This window comes from Trachurus trachurus (genome assembly GCF_905171665.1).
Source record: "Trachurus trachurus genome assembly, chromosome: 17".
Classification (NCBI taxonomy): domain Eukaryota; kingdom Metazoa; phylum Chordata; class Actinopteri; order Carangiformes; family Carangidae; genus Trachurus; species Trachurus trachurus.
Genome location: NC_139900.1, coordinates 24,400,030 through 24,418,241, shown reverse-complemented (window position 1 = coordinate 24,418,241; position 18,212 = coordinate 24,400,030). Strand labels below are relative to the sequence as shown.

Genomic DNA, 18,212 nt, shown 5'->3' with positions numbered 1-18,212 from the left:
CACTGGATGACCGACTGGACCTGCAGGCCAGTTTGACGATAATTGACTTCTCTGAGTTAAAGGAGAATTCCGGGCATTTTCTAAATAACGCTCTGCAGCTCTAGGTCCCCGATGGGAAAAGACCTGAGAAAAACATGTGCAGCCGGGACCTAGCTCTCCTCCTGCTAGCTGTGCAACATTGCAGTTAAAGGAATAGTTCACCAAAAAATGAAATGAAATTCCAGTTTGTAGTCCAACGAAAACTTTGTATGAGAGTATAGGGCCTGACACAAAAACGTCCATAAAACTACACAAAAAAAACATTTAATATTCCTCCACACTGGTCGACCAAGAAAATCTTTGGTCGGGGGCAGCCCTATGGTGAATGAACAAATTTCGTGGCAGATAATGTGTTATTTAGAGGCTGCATTTCGGTGCCCCGATCGCTCCCACTATATGGATATACACAGCTCTAGAATGGATCTAAATATCGTCTGAAGGTCTCCTAATGACACCAAAGTTATATGGGTGAGTAAACAACAGAAATAAGGTCCAGGTTGTAAAAAAAAACAGCACTTCTCCTTGAAGGCTCTACCTCAGCACTCTCCATCCAAATGATGGGTAGAAATTGGCCACTGTGATCCCCTGTAGGGATAAAACCAAGTCATCTATGAGTGGTCTGTGGGACCGCTTTAAACAGACCACAGTTTGTTTCTTCTGACAGTCCTAGGCTCTTTGTTTGGGCAGGTGTGAAAGCTAATCAGAACTCTGGTGCGGCTCGTATACAGTGTGTAACGCTCACCGGACCAAACACAGGACCAGATGGAGAAGTGGACAACAAACACAGCCCCGCGCAAAACATGTCATCCATCGTATTTTGGGTGGCATCTTTTCTTCATTTTTCTCAGTGTCGGAGTGAAACGTTGGCCTGGTGGTCATATTAACAGCATGCTGAGCCATGTGCATCTGATGAATAACAGAACAAATACAATCCCCACAACAGCTAACCTAACATGTTGCTCCATGTTTGCCATTGGTTATTCTGCATCAGGAGGGATTTCCCCTCCTACACCCCTTTTAACTATACGTGACGTTGTTCATTAAAGCAGAAGTGAGTGGTCCGGTCGTTTTCGCTAATGCTGCGTTCCAGGCAGGCTTTTGAAATCGTAAATTACAGCTTCAAGTCACAATTTACGACTTTGTAGCGTTCCAGGCAACCCACTTGTGTTTTTCCGACCTGTTTTACCGGTGAAAGTCACTATAACGGCCACTCGTAACTTCCGACCGGTGAACTCGTACCAGATCGAACTGGTACGACTTCACGGTCGGAAAAATACGAGTTTCCTTGAACGCACCATAACAGTCCTCGTCGCTACGCCACCACATTCACGGCGTTCCTTGGCTGCACACACAGCCCTGCATGCCGTTCTCTCTCCTCATTGGATAAAAACTGTAGGATACGATAAATGTTTTCTCTTCGGCTCAGAGCAGAGCAGAGGGACTGAGAGACCCCATAGACTGTAAAAAGAATGGACGTAGCGTCCGTGACGTCACCCATTGGTTTTGGGGAGTCGTTTTTGTGACTCAAATATGGCGGCCTGGACAGCGCCATGTTGGATTGGCCGGCCGAGAACCGCCGAGAACCCGCCTACTGGCCTCGAAGCAGCTGTCCACGGAGCTGCTCGGGCCTGTCACTCAACATTTCCGCGCCCTAATTGGCCAGAGTTTTAACCTAATAACAGTAAAACGGTAGAGTTAAAAAAAAATTCACCCCCCTCAGAGTGTGTGCGGGGGTAGAAACTATCGATTGAGAAAAAAAAACGTTCTGACACCAGGCTTTTAACATGTTTACTGAGGATGTAAAATCGGCGATTTTAACATGGGGGTCTATGGGGAATGCTCCCTTCTGACACCAGCCCCCAGAGGAAGCCGGGGGGATTGCAGTTTTTTGAACGCGGAAGTGAGCTTCACTTCTCAGATCCACAACTGCCCCCTTGAGAGACCCGTGTTTCAGTCCAAACACTCTATGTAAGTGATTGCTGTCGGAAGATATAACTATTTAAGACTTATATTAACACAAATATATCACTCACTTCTGCTTTAAGTTTTGTGCTCTTCAGAAATCATAGAGTGAAAGCAGAACTGAAACAGGTGACAAATGCAACAGTGTTCCCACTTTCAGCCCCCAGTCGAACTGAGTCCTCTTGGTCTCGGTGTGAAAACATCCTAATACATTCTGTTTGTCAGTGAGGAGCCAACACATTAGAAGCACATGCCTCCTGTGCTGCTGCTGCTCCTCCACAGGCCTCAGCTCCACCCAGCCAGGCATGGACTCTTCACCTCTGAAGGGCTGCTGTGGTATCTGGCACCAAGCTGTTAGCTGCACATCCTTCTATCCTGTAGGTTGGGACTATGGATCAGACTTGTTTCCAGTGTCGGGGGTAACGAGTTACAAAGTAACGAATTACTGTAACGATATAACTTTTTTGGGTAACGAAGTAAAGTAACGCTACCTTACTAGACCATAGGAACGCGCTTTCCTGCGTTACCCAAGCCGTGTTTGCCTGTGTGTAGAGTTTCAATCTGTTCGGTGCAGGCATGTGTGTGCGTGCTGGCTGTGTGCTTGCTACCTGCATGAGCACCTTGCCATAGAGATCGATTTGAGTCGAGTGACGTTGCTGCTGGTGCGAGAGGGAAATGGAGACGGAGACGGAGACTGGGGGTTTCGGCCAGTGGCGATATTCTCATTACTTTCAGTTCAGAGAGAGGCAAATAAACATATTGTTGAGCTGCAGCAGAAGAGACGAGGGAGATTATCTATGTGGTTGGTAAAAAAAAAAAAAAAAAAACTCAGCAAACGAGGAAGAGCTGCTGTGATCAGTGTTGGGCAGCAAGCAGGTGCCCACTCGGGTCTAAACGCCCTGACCAGAGGGAGGGAGTGAAGGCAGCGGTGACGTCTCAGTCCCGGTCTCAGAGCTGAGCAGCCAGGTACTGGAGAGGGACGAGAGGAGCGCAGCGCGACGGACATACAGCGTGCATAGCGGTGCTTAAAAGACTTGCAACACCTAGAAAACTCCACAGTTTGCTGGAAATCACCCAGACGCGAGGAAATGCAGATATAGAGCTTTTGCCCTGGTACGTATTAATTCAGTATCCGCAGCCATTTGTGGCAAAGCTGTGCCAAACGTGCTAAATAAAGACACAAAAACTTCCACCGCAATCTGTTTCAGGTTAAAAATAATATTTATAAATAAATCTATTTGCATCTACTCCTCCCAATATTTTTGCACGTTCTGGCAGAAACGCTCATATTTGCATATTCATCAAGGCAAACAGCTAAATGGATTGCACGTGCAATTTTGCCCGTTTGAGAGACGCAACCCTTGGTGTGCCCGGTTAGATCAGCTGTGCAGTCAAGTTTGCACACGTTTTTGTACACGCAAACCTTTAGTACATCCGGGCCTAAGTGATGATACTAGGGCTATGATGTTTGTCCATCTACTCACTAAATTAAGAAATGGGAAAGTAAAGTAATAAGTAGTGAAGTTACTTTTCAAATGCAGTAACGAGTAAAGTAATTTCATTACAATTTACAGCAGTAACGAGTAATAAGTAACTAATTACTTTTTTTGAGTGACTTCCCCAACACTGCTTGTTTCAGCATGCCCCCACCCCATTATCTCACCACTGTCTGCTGATGATGTCATGTTTCTTTTTTCACTTTAGATCCAGTTTTCAATTCCAACTTTTAGTTTCAATTCGATAATGTTACTGATCTAGCTCCGTATGCTCCGGCCCAGTTGTGTGGACTTGACCAACGTCAAACTCACATCAATCATTAGAAATGAAAAATACTAGGGCTGACCCAAAAAAAATCGAAGCTTCGAAGCTCCGTTCGTTGCCATGGTAATCGATCATGAAATCTGTGATTGATTGTTTTTTTTCTTCCCTTTTTCCTTTTTGACACCGGTTGTCATCGGCAATTGTTACATTAAAATGAGTAGGCGACTTGGCATCCTGGAAACCTGCCAGATCTCCCGGTGCATGGAAATTAACAGAAGACGTCCAAACTAAGTTTCTGTTACCAGCAGATCATTTCAGAGTAAACACACATGCACAATCCGACAGAAAGGTGCCGCATTGCCTGCTCCCTCCTCGCCGTGACTCGCGAAAGTGAAAGTGAAACTTAAGTGAGAGCCGGGTTCCTACCATGCTCCTCAAAGCTGCTTAGTGCCAGTGAAAGAGATACAGACCCCCTCAGGTCATGACAGAGGTGTCATTCAACCTGTTGTAAGTCCATGTATCATCACAAAAGTTATGAAAATATTATATGATGGTTGAAATGTTCCTTAGTGTTGATTTAAGATCGGCAGGGCAGAGATGTGAGCTCTGCACGGCGTGTGGTATTTTTGCCTTTCCCTCATCACAATGTGTTCGAGGTAAATGCGTAGCCGGAACTACATTCCAGACACGGCTTGGGCGGAGTGATTTCATGTGTTGTAATGCTACGTAATTATACGTTGTTATTATTTCATAGCGTGGCGAATGTGCAGGTCACAACTTGTCCACCAGAGTGTTTTGGAGTTGTTGGATTGTGTATTTAGTTTGATGAGGGAAACGCGAAAGGACCGTGCAGCTCACGTCTCTGCCCCGCCGATCTAAAAACAGCTTGCACCGACAATTAAAGGTAATGGACATACTTTACTGCTACGACTATAGGGATTATGGCAATAGGCCAATTTGCCAAAATGTTGAACTATCCCTTTAAGTCTTTGGCTGCAGTACTAGAGAACAAAGGAATTCAATATTTCTACTCCAGTCTCATATAAGACTTGGCTCATAGGAGACAGCTATGGGAACTCAGAAGACAGCCGTGCATCATGTGACCTTTGAGTGTGGACTCTCTAATACCAGTCAGGCGGAGGCCAATACATTCACTCAGTTTCACTTTTTCACATTCCTCTGACCTTTTTACCCATTTCTACTCTACCTTTTCTTTTTCTCAGTCTTTCCACATTAGGATACTTTTTCTCTAAATGTTTCCCTTTGTTCCTAGAAAGAGGTCTAATTAGAGTTTTTGTGTGAGGATTATGTCCACAAAGTCTTCAGAAATGTCAGATCCTCCGCTCTCTCTTTTAATCCCCCTCTCCATCATTTACTTCCTTCTATGGACACTGACCTCTGGGTCTGTCCACATTTATCCTTTTTACCCCCCCTACATCTTGCCCCCTCCCTCTCCTCTCTCTCTGTCCTTCATCCTTTGCTTTCCATCCTGATAAGATAATAAGAAGCAGAATCAGCAGCTGTCCGTTTTCTGCAAAGGGCAGCAACACCATGGACCTAAACACTGAAACACACACACACACACACACACACAGGTGGGGGTGCCTCTACTTAAATCTGCATCTGGGACCAGATACGTCTGAACGGGGTGATAAGGCCTGTTGCCTCCCAGTACGACGCAGACATGAGGCCCTCTCTGGTCCAACTGTCACACACTGTACTACGTAAGACACTATGGGTAGAAAAACCATTATGCAAGGAATTGTCATTTAAAGGGATAGTTCAACATTTTGGCAAATTGGTATGGGCAATGATTTTACAATGATCAAATAGATGCTCAGTTGAAGAAAAAAAAATTGGGTAACACGCCTATCTCTATAATGCATTATAACCATACTTATGAGTTATAATGCAGTTATAGCACTGTATAACTGTAGATATAAACACTCATAAATGATCATAATGCTTTATAACAATAATCATAACACACTATAAAGCATTTTATCATGACATAAGGTCAGGTATTATAATATGTTATGTTTGTTAGTAACTCGCTGACAATGCCCACATCGATAATACATTATAAATATAGTTATAATATGTTATGATTGGATTATAAACGTGTATATCATTATAAACACCCTTAAATTATCATAAGACTTTATAACAATAAGCATAACACATCAGAGCATTTTATAATGGCTTATAAGGTCAAGTATTATAATAGAGTTATAATGCTCTATGATGTGTTATGTTTGGGCACACAATCTCAAAAAAGTGAAGCAATCCATTAAGTGAGCGAACAGACTTCTTTCACCTCCAGGCCTCATAGAAAGACCACAGGAACACATAATATAACTGCTACAACACCAGTATACGCTATACAATGGATTTTGCATAATATGGGCCCTTTAAGGTTGAAACCAGGGTCAAACCTGCTCAGTGCTGAGGACACAGTCTGACATCAGAATGATTTTCCCCCGGGCTTATCAATTCATTCTATCGATGCAGAGCAGGATGGGGCCTGAACCCTCACACACCAGCTGCTTACTGAACTTGGTGAGTTTGATGTCAGCACAGAGCACCAGCTGGACGAGCAGTGGGTTTCGCTACAATACCTGTGCTGCATAGACGCTGTCGCTGACACACTTGAGCTCTCCCTCACTGTCAACGGCCACAGTACGATTACTAATACATTTATGGCAGTGTTAAAACAAAATACAAGTGTCATCAGAAACAAAGCATTAATTATTAACATTTAATAATCAGAGCGTTCACAGTGATCACTCAGAACTCAGCAGGAGGGGGCGCGCACACACACACACACACACACACACACGCCTGTTGCCTCTGTCTTTGTCAGCTGCTTCACTTCCCTGTTACAGTTGTATTTACAAGCATGAAAAGCGGCCCAAATGAAACTAAGTGACATGTTGTCCATGGATTCTTGCGTGTGCGTGTCTGTGCTTGTGGGAAACTAAGGTGTGGCTGGTCTAATACCTCTACTAATATAATGATAGTACATTCATGACCTAAACTAAGCCAAATATTGTCCTGAGAGTGGGACTAATATGAACTATAAGATCCTCTTCTCTCGGCTCAACCCTAGATTTCAATATGCTCATTTTCTTAGAATGAGAAATGACAGACGAGCAGAACCAGACATGACACGTGGCACCGTCAGACTTGTTGATTCCATGTTTTCCTGTCAGCTTCTCTGTTCGTCACTCAGCTGAAACCAGCAACCCTCAGCAAATGAACTTCCCATGAAGCAAGGCTGCTGCAGTGAGGAGTTTCCACCACTGCAGAGTGGTGACTCAGCAAAAAATTAAAAGCTTATTTATACAATAATGAAGCAGCTCAGGAGGACGGAGGCATGTGGAGGTTACATCAAACAGACAAGGCGCTGGGGCTGCTGAACTGTGATCCCACCTCCGCTTGTAGATCACTGTTTATCTAATGCAATGACAGAACTGAATGGAAGTGAATGAATGTTTTCTCTTTCTCTTTTCCTGTTACCCTGCTCCTAACCAACTGTCCTGCAGAACAATCCGCTTCTGCAAAAGCTTCATCCCCTCTGCCATTACAGCTCTAAACAGCAGGCGGTAGATGTCATGGTTTTTGTTTATTTGTATATACTGTATATGTATGTATTCTTTCTGGTGCTGCATGTGTGTTGGTGTTTTTGTCTGGAACAGAACTGTGAAAATGAATTTCCCCTCAGGGACAATAAATCATGAATCTGAATCTAACCAGTCTGCTGCCTTTCATTTCATCTGTGCAAAGAGACTGGACACTCTCCATTGAGATGTTTACTTGCTGGTAGGTGGAGACTCTGTTGAAGTTTAAAACTATTGGATCTGCCTTTACCCAATTGCTAACGATTGGTCATTATTAGGGGTGCACAATAATTATCGGCCTAATATCAGCAAATTATGAGGTCATTCCGATAAGTCCGACATCATAACAAATAGTCCCAATAATATATAAAAATATTTTTGTCAGTATTGCGGTGTGGGTCGTTTTTTTAATCAAGCGCTCCCACTCCTACATGAGGCCTGAACGGCCTGCAGTTAATGCTGCGTTCAAGTGGTGTCGGTATAATCTTAAAAACAACATTATGACTGGAAAAGTTCATTAGAATACTCCCTACTATCAATAAGTAATGCACCTTATTTAAATGTTCATTTGAGATATCAAATAGTTTTGTTTGACTAACATCCATCTCTGTCCACATTATGTATCAACTACAACTTCAAACTTGTTCTCAGCCACTCCCTCTGTTCGCTGATTGGCCAGTAGACTCTCTGCAGGAGAAAAGCTGTGAAAGCATTTCAATCCCAGGCAGAGTACTGAAGGAAAATAAAAATTGAGCGGATATATATAGGTGGGCAGAGCCAGGCTAAACATCTGTGACATGCATTCATAAAAGCTGAGGAACACATGAAATGAAAAATCCACACAACTCGTAAATTAAACGGATAGTTCGCCCAGAATTCAAATTTCATTTCGCCGGCACAAATCGCGCAAGATTTGGACGGACCAGGAAGAGCAGTGCTGGGAGCTTCCGCTACAAACAAGCTTAAATATAGACTTATTTAATTTTTTTCGGAACAATTTCTCATGTCGGGGCTTCAATACAAGAGGGACATTACAGACGAGCAGTATGGAGGTATTTGGATGGTTTTTGGTGTGTCTTTTTGGACGAAGAAAATTGAGCCCCGTTCGCAAACGTCACATGGACATGCAGTGCTGCACGGAGCTCCGCTGTAACTCAGAGAAGCCACGGAGGACTCTGAAACTTCTCCCAGCCTTTAGTCCACATGAGGGTGAGTAGATAATGAGACATTTGAATTTTGAGTGAACTATCCCTTTAAATTATCTTTTGGTATGTTAGGACTGAATACGTGATGAGATGCAAAATCTTTGCTGTTTTCATCATGTATTATATTGTGGCTGTGTCTGTCACATTATGCACCAAAAACATGGTTTGTACAGTTTGTTTACAACTGTCTTATTCTACAGAGGAACACCGCCTCAGTGCAAAAGGTTCAACACTGCAGCTGAACAGGTTTACTGTATGTCAAGGCTTTTTCTATGTGGTGCTCACTTTACTTCAAGATGAAGTGAGGTGTCTTTTCTCCTTGTGTCTGCTCCACTGACTGATGTCAACACTGCAGCACTACAGCAGCAAACTCAACCCCCACATTCGGGGGGGGGGGGGGGTTTAACCAGCAGCTGATTTATGGTCCTGGTCCTCCTCTAACAAGAGGAGAGGAGAGGATTAAAACAAGTAGACCAACCAAAAGTTTCACTTCAAAAACATGGGATTTACCAACAGTGGCACAGGACAGGACCTGTCCAGGCTCTGGAGGCTGAGCCGTCCAACACTTACTCAGCTGTTTCCTCTAATAACTTAAGTTCAGTGACTAACATTCTTCACCTACTGAAAATACAGGCTTGAAATGAAAATGTAGCTTCTCTACCTGTTTAAATGCTGAACTAAAGGGTGTGACGATGCTCACAGAGACATGATCATAGCTGTAGCTCCAGTTTTGATGAGAATGATGGAATCGCGGAATTGGCCAAATAACATGGAATCTGTTTTTAATGCGGAATATCGCGGAATTTGACATCATTTCACTGAAATGCTGTAAAAACAAAACAAAAAAAATAGAATTTCCAAAAATTAAAATGGAAAAAAAAAACAAATTTGGGAAAAAATCAAACAGATTTTAAAGGGCCCTAGTGCCCTAGTTAAATATCATACCTAATAATGATCAACAATGAATATAATCATTGGTGGCAGCTCCTTCCCTATCTGCAGATTCCACTGCCTGGTCCAGGTCACCTGACGGCTCATCACACAGCCACTGACTGTTACAGACGACCATCAGGCCTCTATGTTCTTCAACTTCCTGTGTGGTGATGCTGGGAATGTGTCAGATTAAATAAAGCTGCTTCCATCACACATTTTTCCTGGGACACAGTGATTGTGACTCTCCCCTATATGGTCCAGATTGAATCACAACACCTCACACATTTCTGCAGTTAAAGCTGCTACGGCGTCGGCAGCCTGAGCTTCAGCAGCAACCACGATGAATCAGTGTAGCAGTGTAGCTGAGTCCTGACTCCTGGCCCGGGTACGCCTCTGTTTATCCAACTGTCCTGCTAGGTGTCCGACCCGGCACAGCTGCCGTGGGAAAACATGGAGCACATGCAACAGTGTTGGGTCAGCGTGGCTCTGCAAGCCTCACATCTTCACTGGATTAAGGCTAACTGGGCCCGGGGCCAGGCCTGCAGCTGGATGGAACAACAAACTACATCTGGTCTGACCGTCTGAGTCCAGACCAGACCCTGCAGGAGCAGGACCAGACCCACTGCATGTCACACTGCTGTGGAGAGAAGCAACACAAGTGCACAGGGATAATCATATCCCCCCTTTTCCCAACTCCACAAACTGAAGCTGCTTTTGCTCTTTGCTCTTGTCCATCCTGCTCATGCAGCTCCACTGATACACAACTATCCTGACCACAGTTAAAGATACGTTATTAACCCTTTGTTACCACAGCAGCACCAGATAGAAGACCACACACACGCATCATAGAATACACAATAACAACATATTGCACAACCCATTAGCAAGGTCTGAAATGAGGGTTAAAAGGGGGCAGTAACACAGAGAAAAATAAATGTTTTTAAAACATCTAGATTCTCTACTGTATCCACCTCAGATGTTTGTCCACATTTGTGTGATATCCATAGTTAAAAGCCAGGGTTAATAAGTCCAGGCGTTTTCCCGTGACTCCGTTTGTGAAGCTGAGAAGAAGGTGGATCTCTCCCAGCCACTGTGTCACCTTCACATCACTGGGTCACAGTGTGTGTACCAGACAGACACACATTCTCAGGTTGCACAATAGAGCTGCTAATAAGAGTTATATAGTTACACAATCAATGACTGGACTGACAAGAGAAAAATCAATTGACAACAGTTGTGATAATAAACACTGACCTGAGGAATGATGTGCAGACTCTGAAGTCACGCTCACATTCAGTGTGATTTGGTAAAACACTGTAGATCCTTCATGTCCAACTCATTTCACATCCACCGATTCCACAAGTGTGAACAGCAGCTGTTCCACAGTGACATTTAAATGGAACAAAACTTAATGATCTTTTTCTGGTGTAAACAAGAAACAGACTGTCAAAACTACAGGTGAAGTTTAACTGACAGGGCTCCAAACTAACTTTTTTTTGTCTAGGAGCACAGTGGCCTTTAAAGGACAATTCCAGGTATATTCAACTCAGGCTGTATTTTCTTAACATTTTAGGTCTAAAAGAAGGAATCTGAAGATTTTCCTGTTTGCGGTAGTTGCAGATTGAAGTTCCGCTGCTTAGGCTGTTTACATCCCTCAAAACCGCATGTTTTTTCCACAGACAGCGTCAGATGGCGACTCAAACATGCACCAAGAAGTTTGTTTAATTCAAGCAAATCAAGAGTTGATATTCCTGTGACACAAACGGGAGCTTCCGACTGCACGTGAACACACCGAGCGTCAACTTGGGTCTCGCGCGAGACTTTGAATTTGATCTAGTTTTACAAACATGTCGGTTTGCTTGAAGTAAACAAACTTCTCAGTGGATGTTTGAGTAACGTTAGTCATCTGACGCTGTCTGTGGAAAAAAATTGCTTCAATCCGCTCCATTCATCGCTGCCGTGGCAATGCAGGGACAGACACAACTACCGCAACAGGAGCAATTAAACTGAAAAATTTCAGATTCCTTCTTTTAGACCTAAAATGTTAGGAAAATACAGCCTGAGTTGAATTTGCCCGGAATTGTCCTTTAACTTAAAATTTTAGGAGCACAAGCAGAAAATGTAGGGGCATACATCGACTTGCAAAGCAAATATTCACATTTTCTTTTCATTCATTATCCTCACACATTGGCCTGCCATAATGACAGATTCCAGATTCTTTGAGTCGCCTCTTTCATGTTTCACCAGTGTTAAAAAAAAATACTTCAATTTACTGGTTGCACATGCGCAAGGAGATGAAAAATTGACTTGCACCGTCTCAAATTTTAGGAGCAACATGGCTCCATATATCTGAGCATTTAACTTCCTTTTGGCGCACATGGATCCGCTGATATGGTTCCGACATAATCTTTTTTGGAAAGTGACTGTATTTAGGAATCTTTACAATTCATTCATTCATTGTGGCGTTTAACACCATGATTAATTGTGAAAACACGTAATCGTGACATCCCTAACTGTGACACAATCATATTAGGCTCTCTTTGATTTTTCATGCTTTTGCCTTTTCAGTCAGAGAGAGAGAGAGAGAGAGAGAGAGAGAGAGAGAGAGAGAGAGAGAGAGAGAGAGAGAGAGGGAGAGAGAGAGAGAGAGAGAGAGAGAGAGAGAGAGAGAGAGAGAGAGAGAGAGGATGACCTACAGCCCCAGGCCACACTTGAACTTGGGTCTCCACACCAAATAGCAGGCGCAGCACTGTTGAACCAGCAGTGGTGGAAGGAGCTGCCGGCTCTGCCCTCCGCAACTCCACCCTGACCCTGAGTATGACTGAATACAGCATCAGCTCTGTCCCTGCTTTCTCCTTCCCTTCATCCACCTTGAAGACATTTCATTCCAACAGAGACCTGCGTCACTTGGCAGGAGAATTTTCAACAGGCCCGTCTGCAACTTCAAGCTTTCTATTTGACTGGAGGCTCTTTTACAGAAGCTGATCAGGTTTGTTGGAGATGAACTAAGTGGAGTGAATCCTGAGACAGAGCTATGCTGGTGTAACAGAGAACAGGACTGTTGAGGCTCCTCGTCAGGCTGCTTTTTGTTTTTTAACCAGCAAGAAAAGACCTTTTAATGTGACTGTGACACAAAACTAAAACAAAGTGTCATGAGCAGAGAGGAAATGAGCGATGGCCACAGACTTCAGGCCAGAGATCTGGCTCGCACCAAGCGGAAGAACAGACAAACGCACGAACGCGCCACTGAGTAAACGATCTAAATATACACACACAACACCGTCACTGGGTATTTCAAGGTCATTTCAAATAAATCCCAGATCCTTATAATGTCATAACACTGAAGGTTTTGGGTACAGAGGCACACTCAGTGACTCTGACTGAAGGAATGTGCTGCAGTCGCTCCGAGCTCTACCAGTATGTGACTATGCAGAGCACAGGAGAGGACTTATCAGAACAGAGCCATCCTCACACAATGCAGATCCTGCTGCTGCTCACAGGTGCAGAAAAGGAGAGAAGCAGGAGCAAGAGTCCTCACAGCAGCATAACACAACCCTGTAACTATCAATGCAACCTTATACACAGACATATTGACCTGGGCTATGACAACTGATGCTGTACTGTGTATTAAAGGTATAATGTGTAGGAAATACCCCCATCTAGCAGTGCAGTTGCATATCGGAAAGTATTCTTGATGTTGCATTCACGTGAAATGGGGCAGACGTCAGACAGACAACAGACGCTGCATGTAACAGGATAAACAAGCCTCTTAGTAAACAAGTGGTCCGCCAGCACGAGGCAAAACAATACAGGCGTGACAATATGTTGTCATGGTGATGTCGTATTGTTCACCTGACCCACGTGAGTAAAATGACATCCGGTTGGTTTGCCGACGGCCGTCTGCCTGACTGCACCTGAATGCAACATCAGTGCCTCCGTCCTTCCTCACACTACACAGTGGTGACAGTTTTAACAGGCGCTACCTGGAAAACTTTCTCCCCGAGCCCACAGCTCCGTTGAGTTTCCGTGGTTACCTACGGTCACGCTGCCACTGAACGTAAAAAATGGCGATGCAACATGGCAGCCTTGGTTCAGTGCGTCGCCCACTTATGTATTTGTAACGACTTGTACGGTACGAGAAAGCTTTCATTTGTATGCGGGTGTGATTCGACTTCAGTGAAATACGTATTTATGAAAGCAATATTTGATTTAAGCTAAAATAACCCTTTATTAAAGGTCATTTTTTGTTTACAATTTGCTGCAACAATTAATGGAATAATCACACAATATCAACTATTAAATTAATTAGTCGTCAACTATTTTGATAATCGAATAATCAATTTCAGAAAAAACTTCCAAATTTATGACAATAAACTGAGTCTCTCTTTGGTTTGTGGACAAAACAAGACATTAGAGGACGTCATCTTGTGGTTTTGGAAACAAGCATTGACATTGTACAATATTTTTTAACATTTTATTGACTAAACAACTAATCGATTAGTCGTTTACATAATCGGAAGATTAATCGATAATGAAAATAATCGTTAGTTGCAGCTCTATTTGTGTAATTAACTTTTATAAGTGAGGTTTAAAGATAAGCCCAGAGTGGGTTTATACCTCAACCCTCATGTTTTATTATTATTATTTATTTCATTTATTCTGTTGATTCTACAATTGTGCAAATAAAATATAAAACAAATACAGATGTAATGAAGATGAAGAATTGAAAGCACTTTATATGTAAAACTGGTCTTTCTTGATAATCCAAAAAACAATCCTCTAACTTCATCACATTTTTCCAGAAAAGAGCAACACTCTTCTTCTGTGTAACTGCTGTTTTCAAGAAACACAGGAGCAGATTATTCAAACTATGTGATCATCAAAGTTAATTATGGAAGTAAGATGGCCGTTGTCTGGTTAATGTGCTTAGCTGGCGTGGTCCCGACTGGTGCACAACCACAAGGTTTAATTTGCACTTGACATCACTCCACACAACCGCAAGTGAGGCGGCGAGGGTTCAGGCCTCCGACTGAAACAATCCTGCAGCTCACATCACGTTCAGCAGTCGGATCTCATGTGGAAAGAGAAGTTCTGCTCAGTCAAAAGGCCACAACTCCTTTGTCTATTATTCTGTCACATCAGACACAGGTTAGGGCTTTTAAATCATTACAAAACCTCAGGGGTTTTATTTACTGTTGTGTGCAGTTATATTTTGGTTGGTTGTTGTGTTTTAAAATTGTGAAATCTAGAGATTCAGGAAGCAGATGTGAAACTGGATTCTGACCCAGTTAAACGCTTTGGAGCCACAAAACTAAATAAAATCTGTGCACGCTGACGCAGTCAGTCTGTGCAGCCAGGTATTAATTGTGTGACTGTTTAACCTAATGACCAACTCCACCTCTGTAGCTTCTACCTTACTGATTACTGGGAGCTGCATGCAGATCGACAACTGGCAATGAAATGAGAGTAGCTTTGATTTGCCTTTTATAAACTTGGTATGGCTTCATCTACATAGACTTATATAAGAAGGGCCATTCTCTCATGTTTTGCTGTATAAAAATAACCTTGACAGACTACCTGTGTAGAACACACTGGAACAAATGCAAATGGTGCTCTTTGAACATGTGCTCATTTGTTGACATTTGTTTGTCCTCTGCGATCCATCATAAAGGCAAAGAGCTGCGTGAAAGCATTAACAGTGTTAATGGATCAAAGGTTGCAGGTTGGTGCTATCAGCACCTCAGTCCCCCACTGACCCCAGCAAACCTGCTCTGCAACGTTAGCTGGGAGGCTGCATGTATTACCAGAAGCTGGGTCAGCATCAGAGGACAGACAGGCGCAAAGATTAACCAGCTCGATAAATGATGAGTCAGCTGAATGCCTTTTGTCTCTTAAACACATCCCAAACAGCAGCTGGGCTGAGCTCGGCTCGGCGGGATGAAGACAGGAGCAGGAACCCGCAGAGCAACAAAACAAACCCGGCTAGTCGCGCTGCTAGCTAACGCCGCTCTGCCGTTGGCTCGGTCCGCGGGCGGAGCAGCCGAGCCAGTTCCTGTCTTCCTGTAGCGGAACAACGGGCGGGTGAAAGCCGAGGAGGCCGTCACCAGCCCGGGTCCCAGTAACAGTAATAACCGGTGTAAAACACGACAGGGTAGACAACACCCGGCGGGACTCTCCGCTGCCTGGTTAGCGCCGACAGCTAAGCAGGTTTAACGTGAAGCAGCTAACCCACCTCATACTGGATGTACTGTTTCCTCCACTCCGGGGTGATGTGAGCCGAGAGATGCTCCGTGAATTTCATGGTGACGGTCTCGGTGCTCCCCCCTCAGCCTCGGTCTCTTTAGTAACCCAGCCCCGGCTCGGCTCGGCTCGGCTCGGTTGAACAGGAGGGGGTTTCTGCCGTGATGGTTCACCAACGTTCACACTGGAGCTCTCATCCGAAGATTACAGTCTGCTGCTCGGTCACACACACAGGGAGAGAGAGAGAGAGAGAGATGCCCCTTTTTGTCTTGACGGTGACCGTGTTAGTTACCGGTACATGTTTCTGTCGGTGGAGACACACTCGACGCAGGTAGAGTCACATCTTAGCTCCGGGATGAAGCTGCAGTTTCTGCTTTAATCCCCGGAACCAGTGGCGGAAAATATGCGTTTGGTTACTGGTACACAGGATACCACTGTTGGCTAGCTACGTCTCTGCTGCTGCTGCTGCTGCTGCTGCTGCTGCCCCCCTCCTCCCTCTCTCTCTCTCTCCCTCTCTCTCTCTCTGCCGTTCAGTCTGAGCTCTCCCCACCTTCCGTCTTTTGCGGCGTTCAGGTGCAGTTGGAAATATTGAAACGAGTCCAACCAGGGGAGTGTTGTTGTTAGTGGGTGTATGGCCTTCGTCAGGAATTTGCTTGGTTTTAAACCGGTCGGCGGGCCAGTGAGCTGGCTGTCACAGAAGGAGGAGGGCTGGACTCACTGCTCATTTGACGCTTCACTCACACTATAGTGCTGTTCCTGTAGGCTACATCCACTGTATTTTTCCTATTCACTCCAAACTCTAAATCATGAGCTAGTAGGTTCTATCAAGATTTCTATCCTTTATATGTTTTATTAAATCTAGACGGATTATTTGACCCTAGCTAATGTGATAAATGGGAATCCATGATGGATGTTTACAGCAAAGAAAGCAGCAAAGTGACTCTCACCCCAGATATGAGGGCCACACGTGGTCCTCCTGTTCTGGTCCCTGTCTCTGATCAACTTTTTAACACCTTAAATCATTTTTAATAATATCTCTTTAATTTTATTTCCCCTCAACGTTGTTTATTAATACATTAATATACATTACATCAATCACATCATTATGTTCATATGACCCCTAAATGCCACATACGTGGCATTGTCGGCCACCTTTGGGAGAAGATGACGTAGATGTTGATTGTCTTTTTGGTGTGTGTGTGTGTGTGTGTGTGTGTGTGTGTGTGTGTGTGTGTGTGTGTGTGTGTGTGTGTGTGTGTGTGTGTGTGTGTGTGTGTGTGTGTGTGTGTGTGTGTGTGTGTGTGTGTGTGTGTGTGTGTGTGTGCGTGTTGGTGGAAAGTTTCCATCACATATCCTCTGTGTGTTTGTGTTTAACTTGGTGAGAATCCAGACGCAACATTCAAAAATAGACACACATGGAAAACTGCAGCAGAATGATACAGCTACCTTCTGATGTTTTATCATTCACTGTTGGTTAAAAGAAAGAAGAACAATGAGGGACGATGAAAATATCCTTTAGGAAGTGATGACAATAGGCTAAACATCAGATGCTCATATTAGAATAGAGGTCCAACGGGAACAGCTCACTGTTAGAAGTTCCAAGAAATAACTTGACTGCAGCTCTGTTGAAGCTTTTAATGCACTGACCCACTAGCAGTTTAAATATGTTAAAATCACACTACCATACTGTAGGTCTACTACACCAATTACAACACCAATGTCACATCATTCATCAGGTCTTCCTACATATAATAATGTCACCAATGTTTCTTCATCTTTTTTTTCTTTTTCTTTCTTTCTTTCTTTTTTTTTTTTTACAAATAGGCTACTGTTATTATTGCTTTGTAGGCTTATGTGTTATTTTATTGATTCTTTTCACCGACATCTGATAGGCTACTGAAACACGGGAAATTTCCCGATTGCGGCACTAGTGAAGAAATCTACCTTATCTTATCTTCCTCACTTCCTCTTTATGACAGTGGATCTTATGTTCCTAAGTTGGCTCCACATTAAACATATGACAATAAACAATTATTTTTCATGTCATAGCCTATATAGGCTACGTCTACTGGTCACACTCTCGCTCTGTTTTAGCATACAAATGAGAATATCAGTGTAGAGCAGTTAAAAAAAAAAAAATTCAATTCAACATTATTTGCATCTTTTCATCATTGATATGTGTTTAGGTTACTCGCCACGGATTGTTGCCTAATTAGCTAAAGTTGTGTTTAGTAAGTTTTATTTTTCAGTGGTAGCCTACCATGACGGTTTACATCGGATTGATAGTAACACTTCAAGTTGTTCTTTTTATCTTCAGGGATGCACGTTTTGGTCATTTGATGATTTAACGCACTGCACCGTTTCTAACATTTCTCTGTTTAGCCTAATGCAGATGTTGATCTTGTTTCCTGAAGGGGGTCTTAGTGCTCAGGACAACAGCGTCCTCTGGTGT

The 18,212-nt window shown here is 43.5% G+C and overlaps 1 protein-coding gene across 1 annotated transcript in view; it reads right to left on the bottom strand.

Moving 5' to 3' along the window:
• Positions 1 to 16,216, bottom strand: part of LOC311000501 (xenotropic and polytropic retrovirus receptor 1 homolog) — a 60,853-nt gene extending 44,637 nt beyond the window's left edge. Inside the window, exon 1 of the mRNA XM_083991231.1 lies at positions 15,753 to 16,216. Within this exon, the coding sequence (XP_083847357.1) occupies positions 15,753 to 15,821 (69 nt within the window). The 5' untranslated portion in view covers positions 15,822 to 16,216. The remainder of the gene's footprint in view (positions 1 to 15,752) is intronic.
• Positions 16,217 to 18,212: the final 1,996 nt, after the last annotated feature.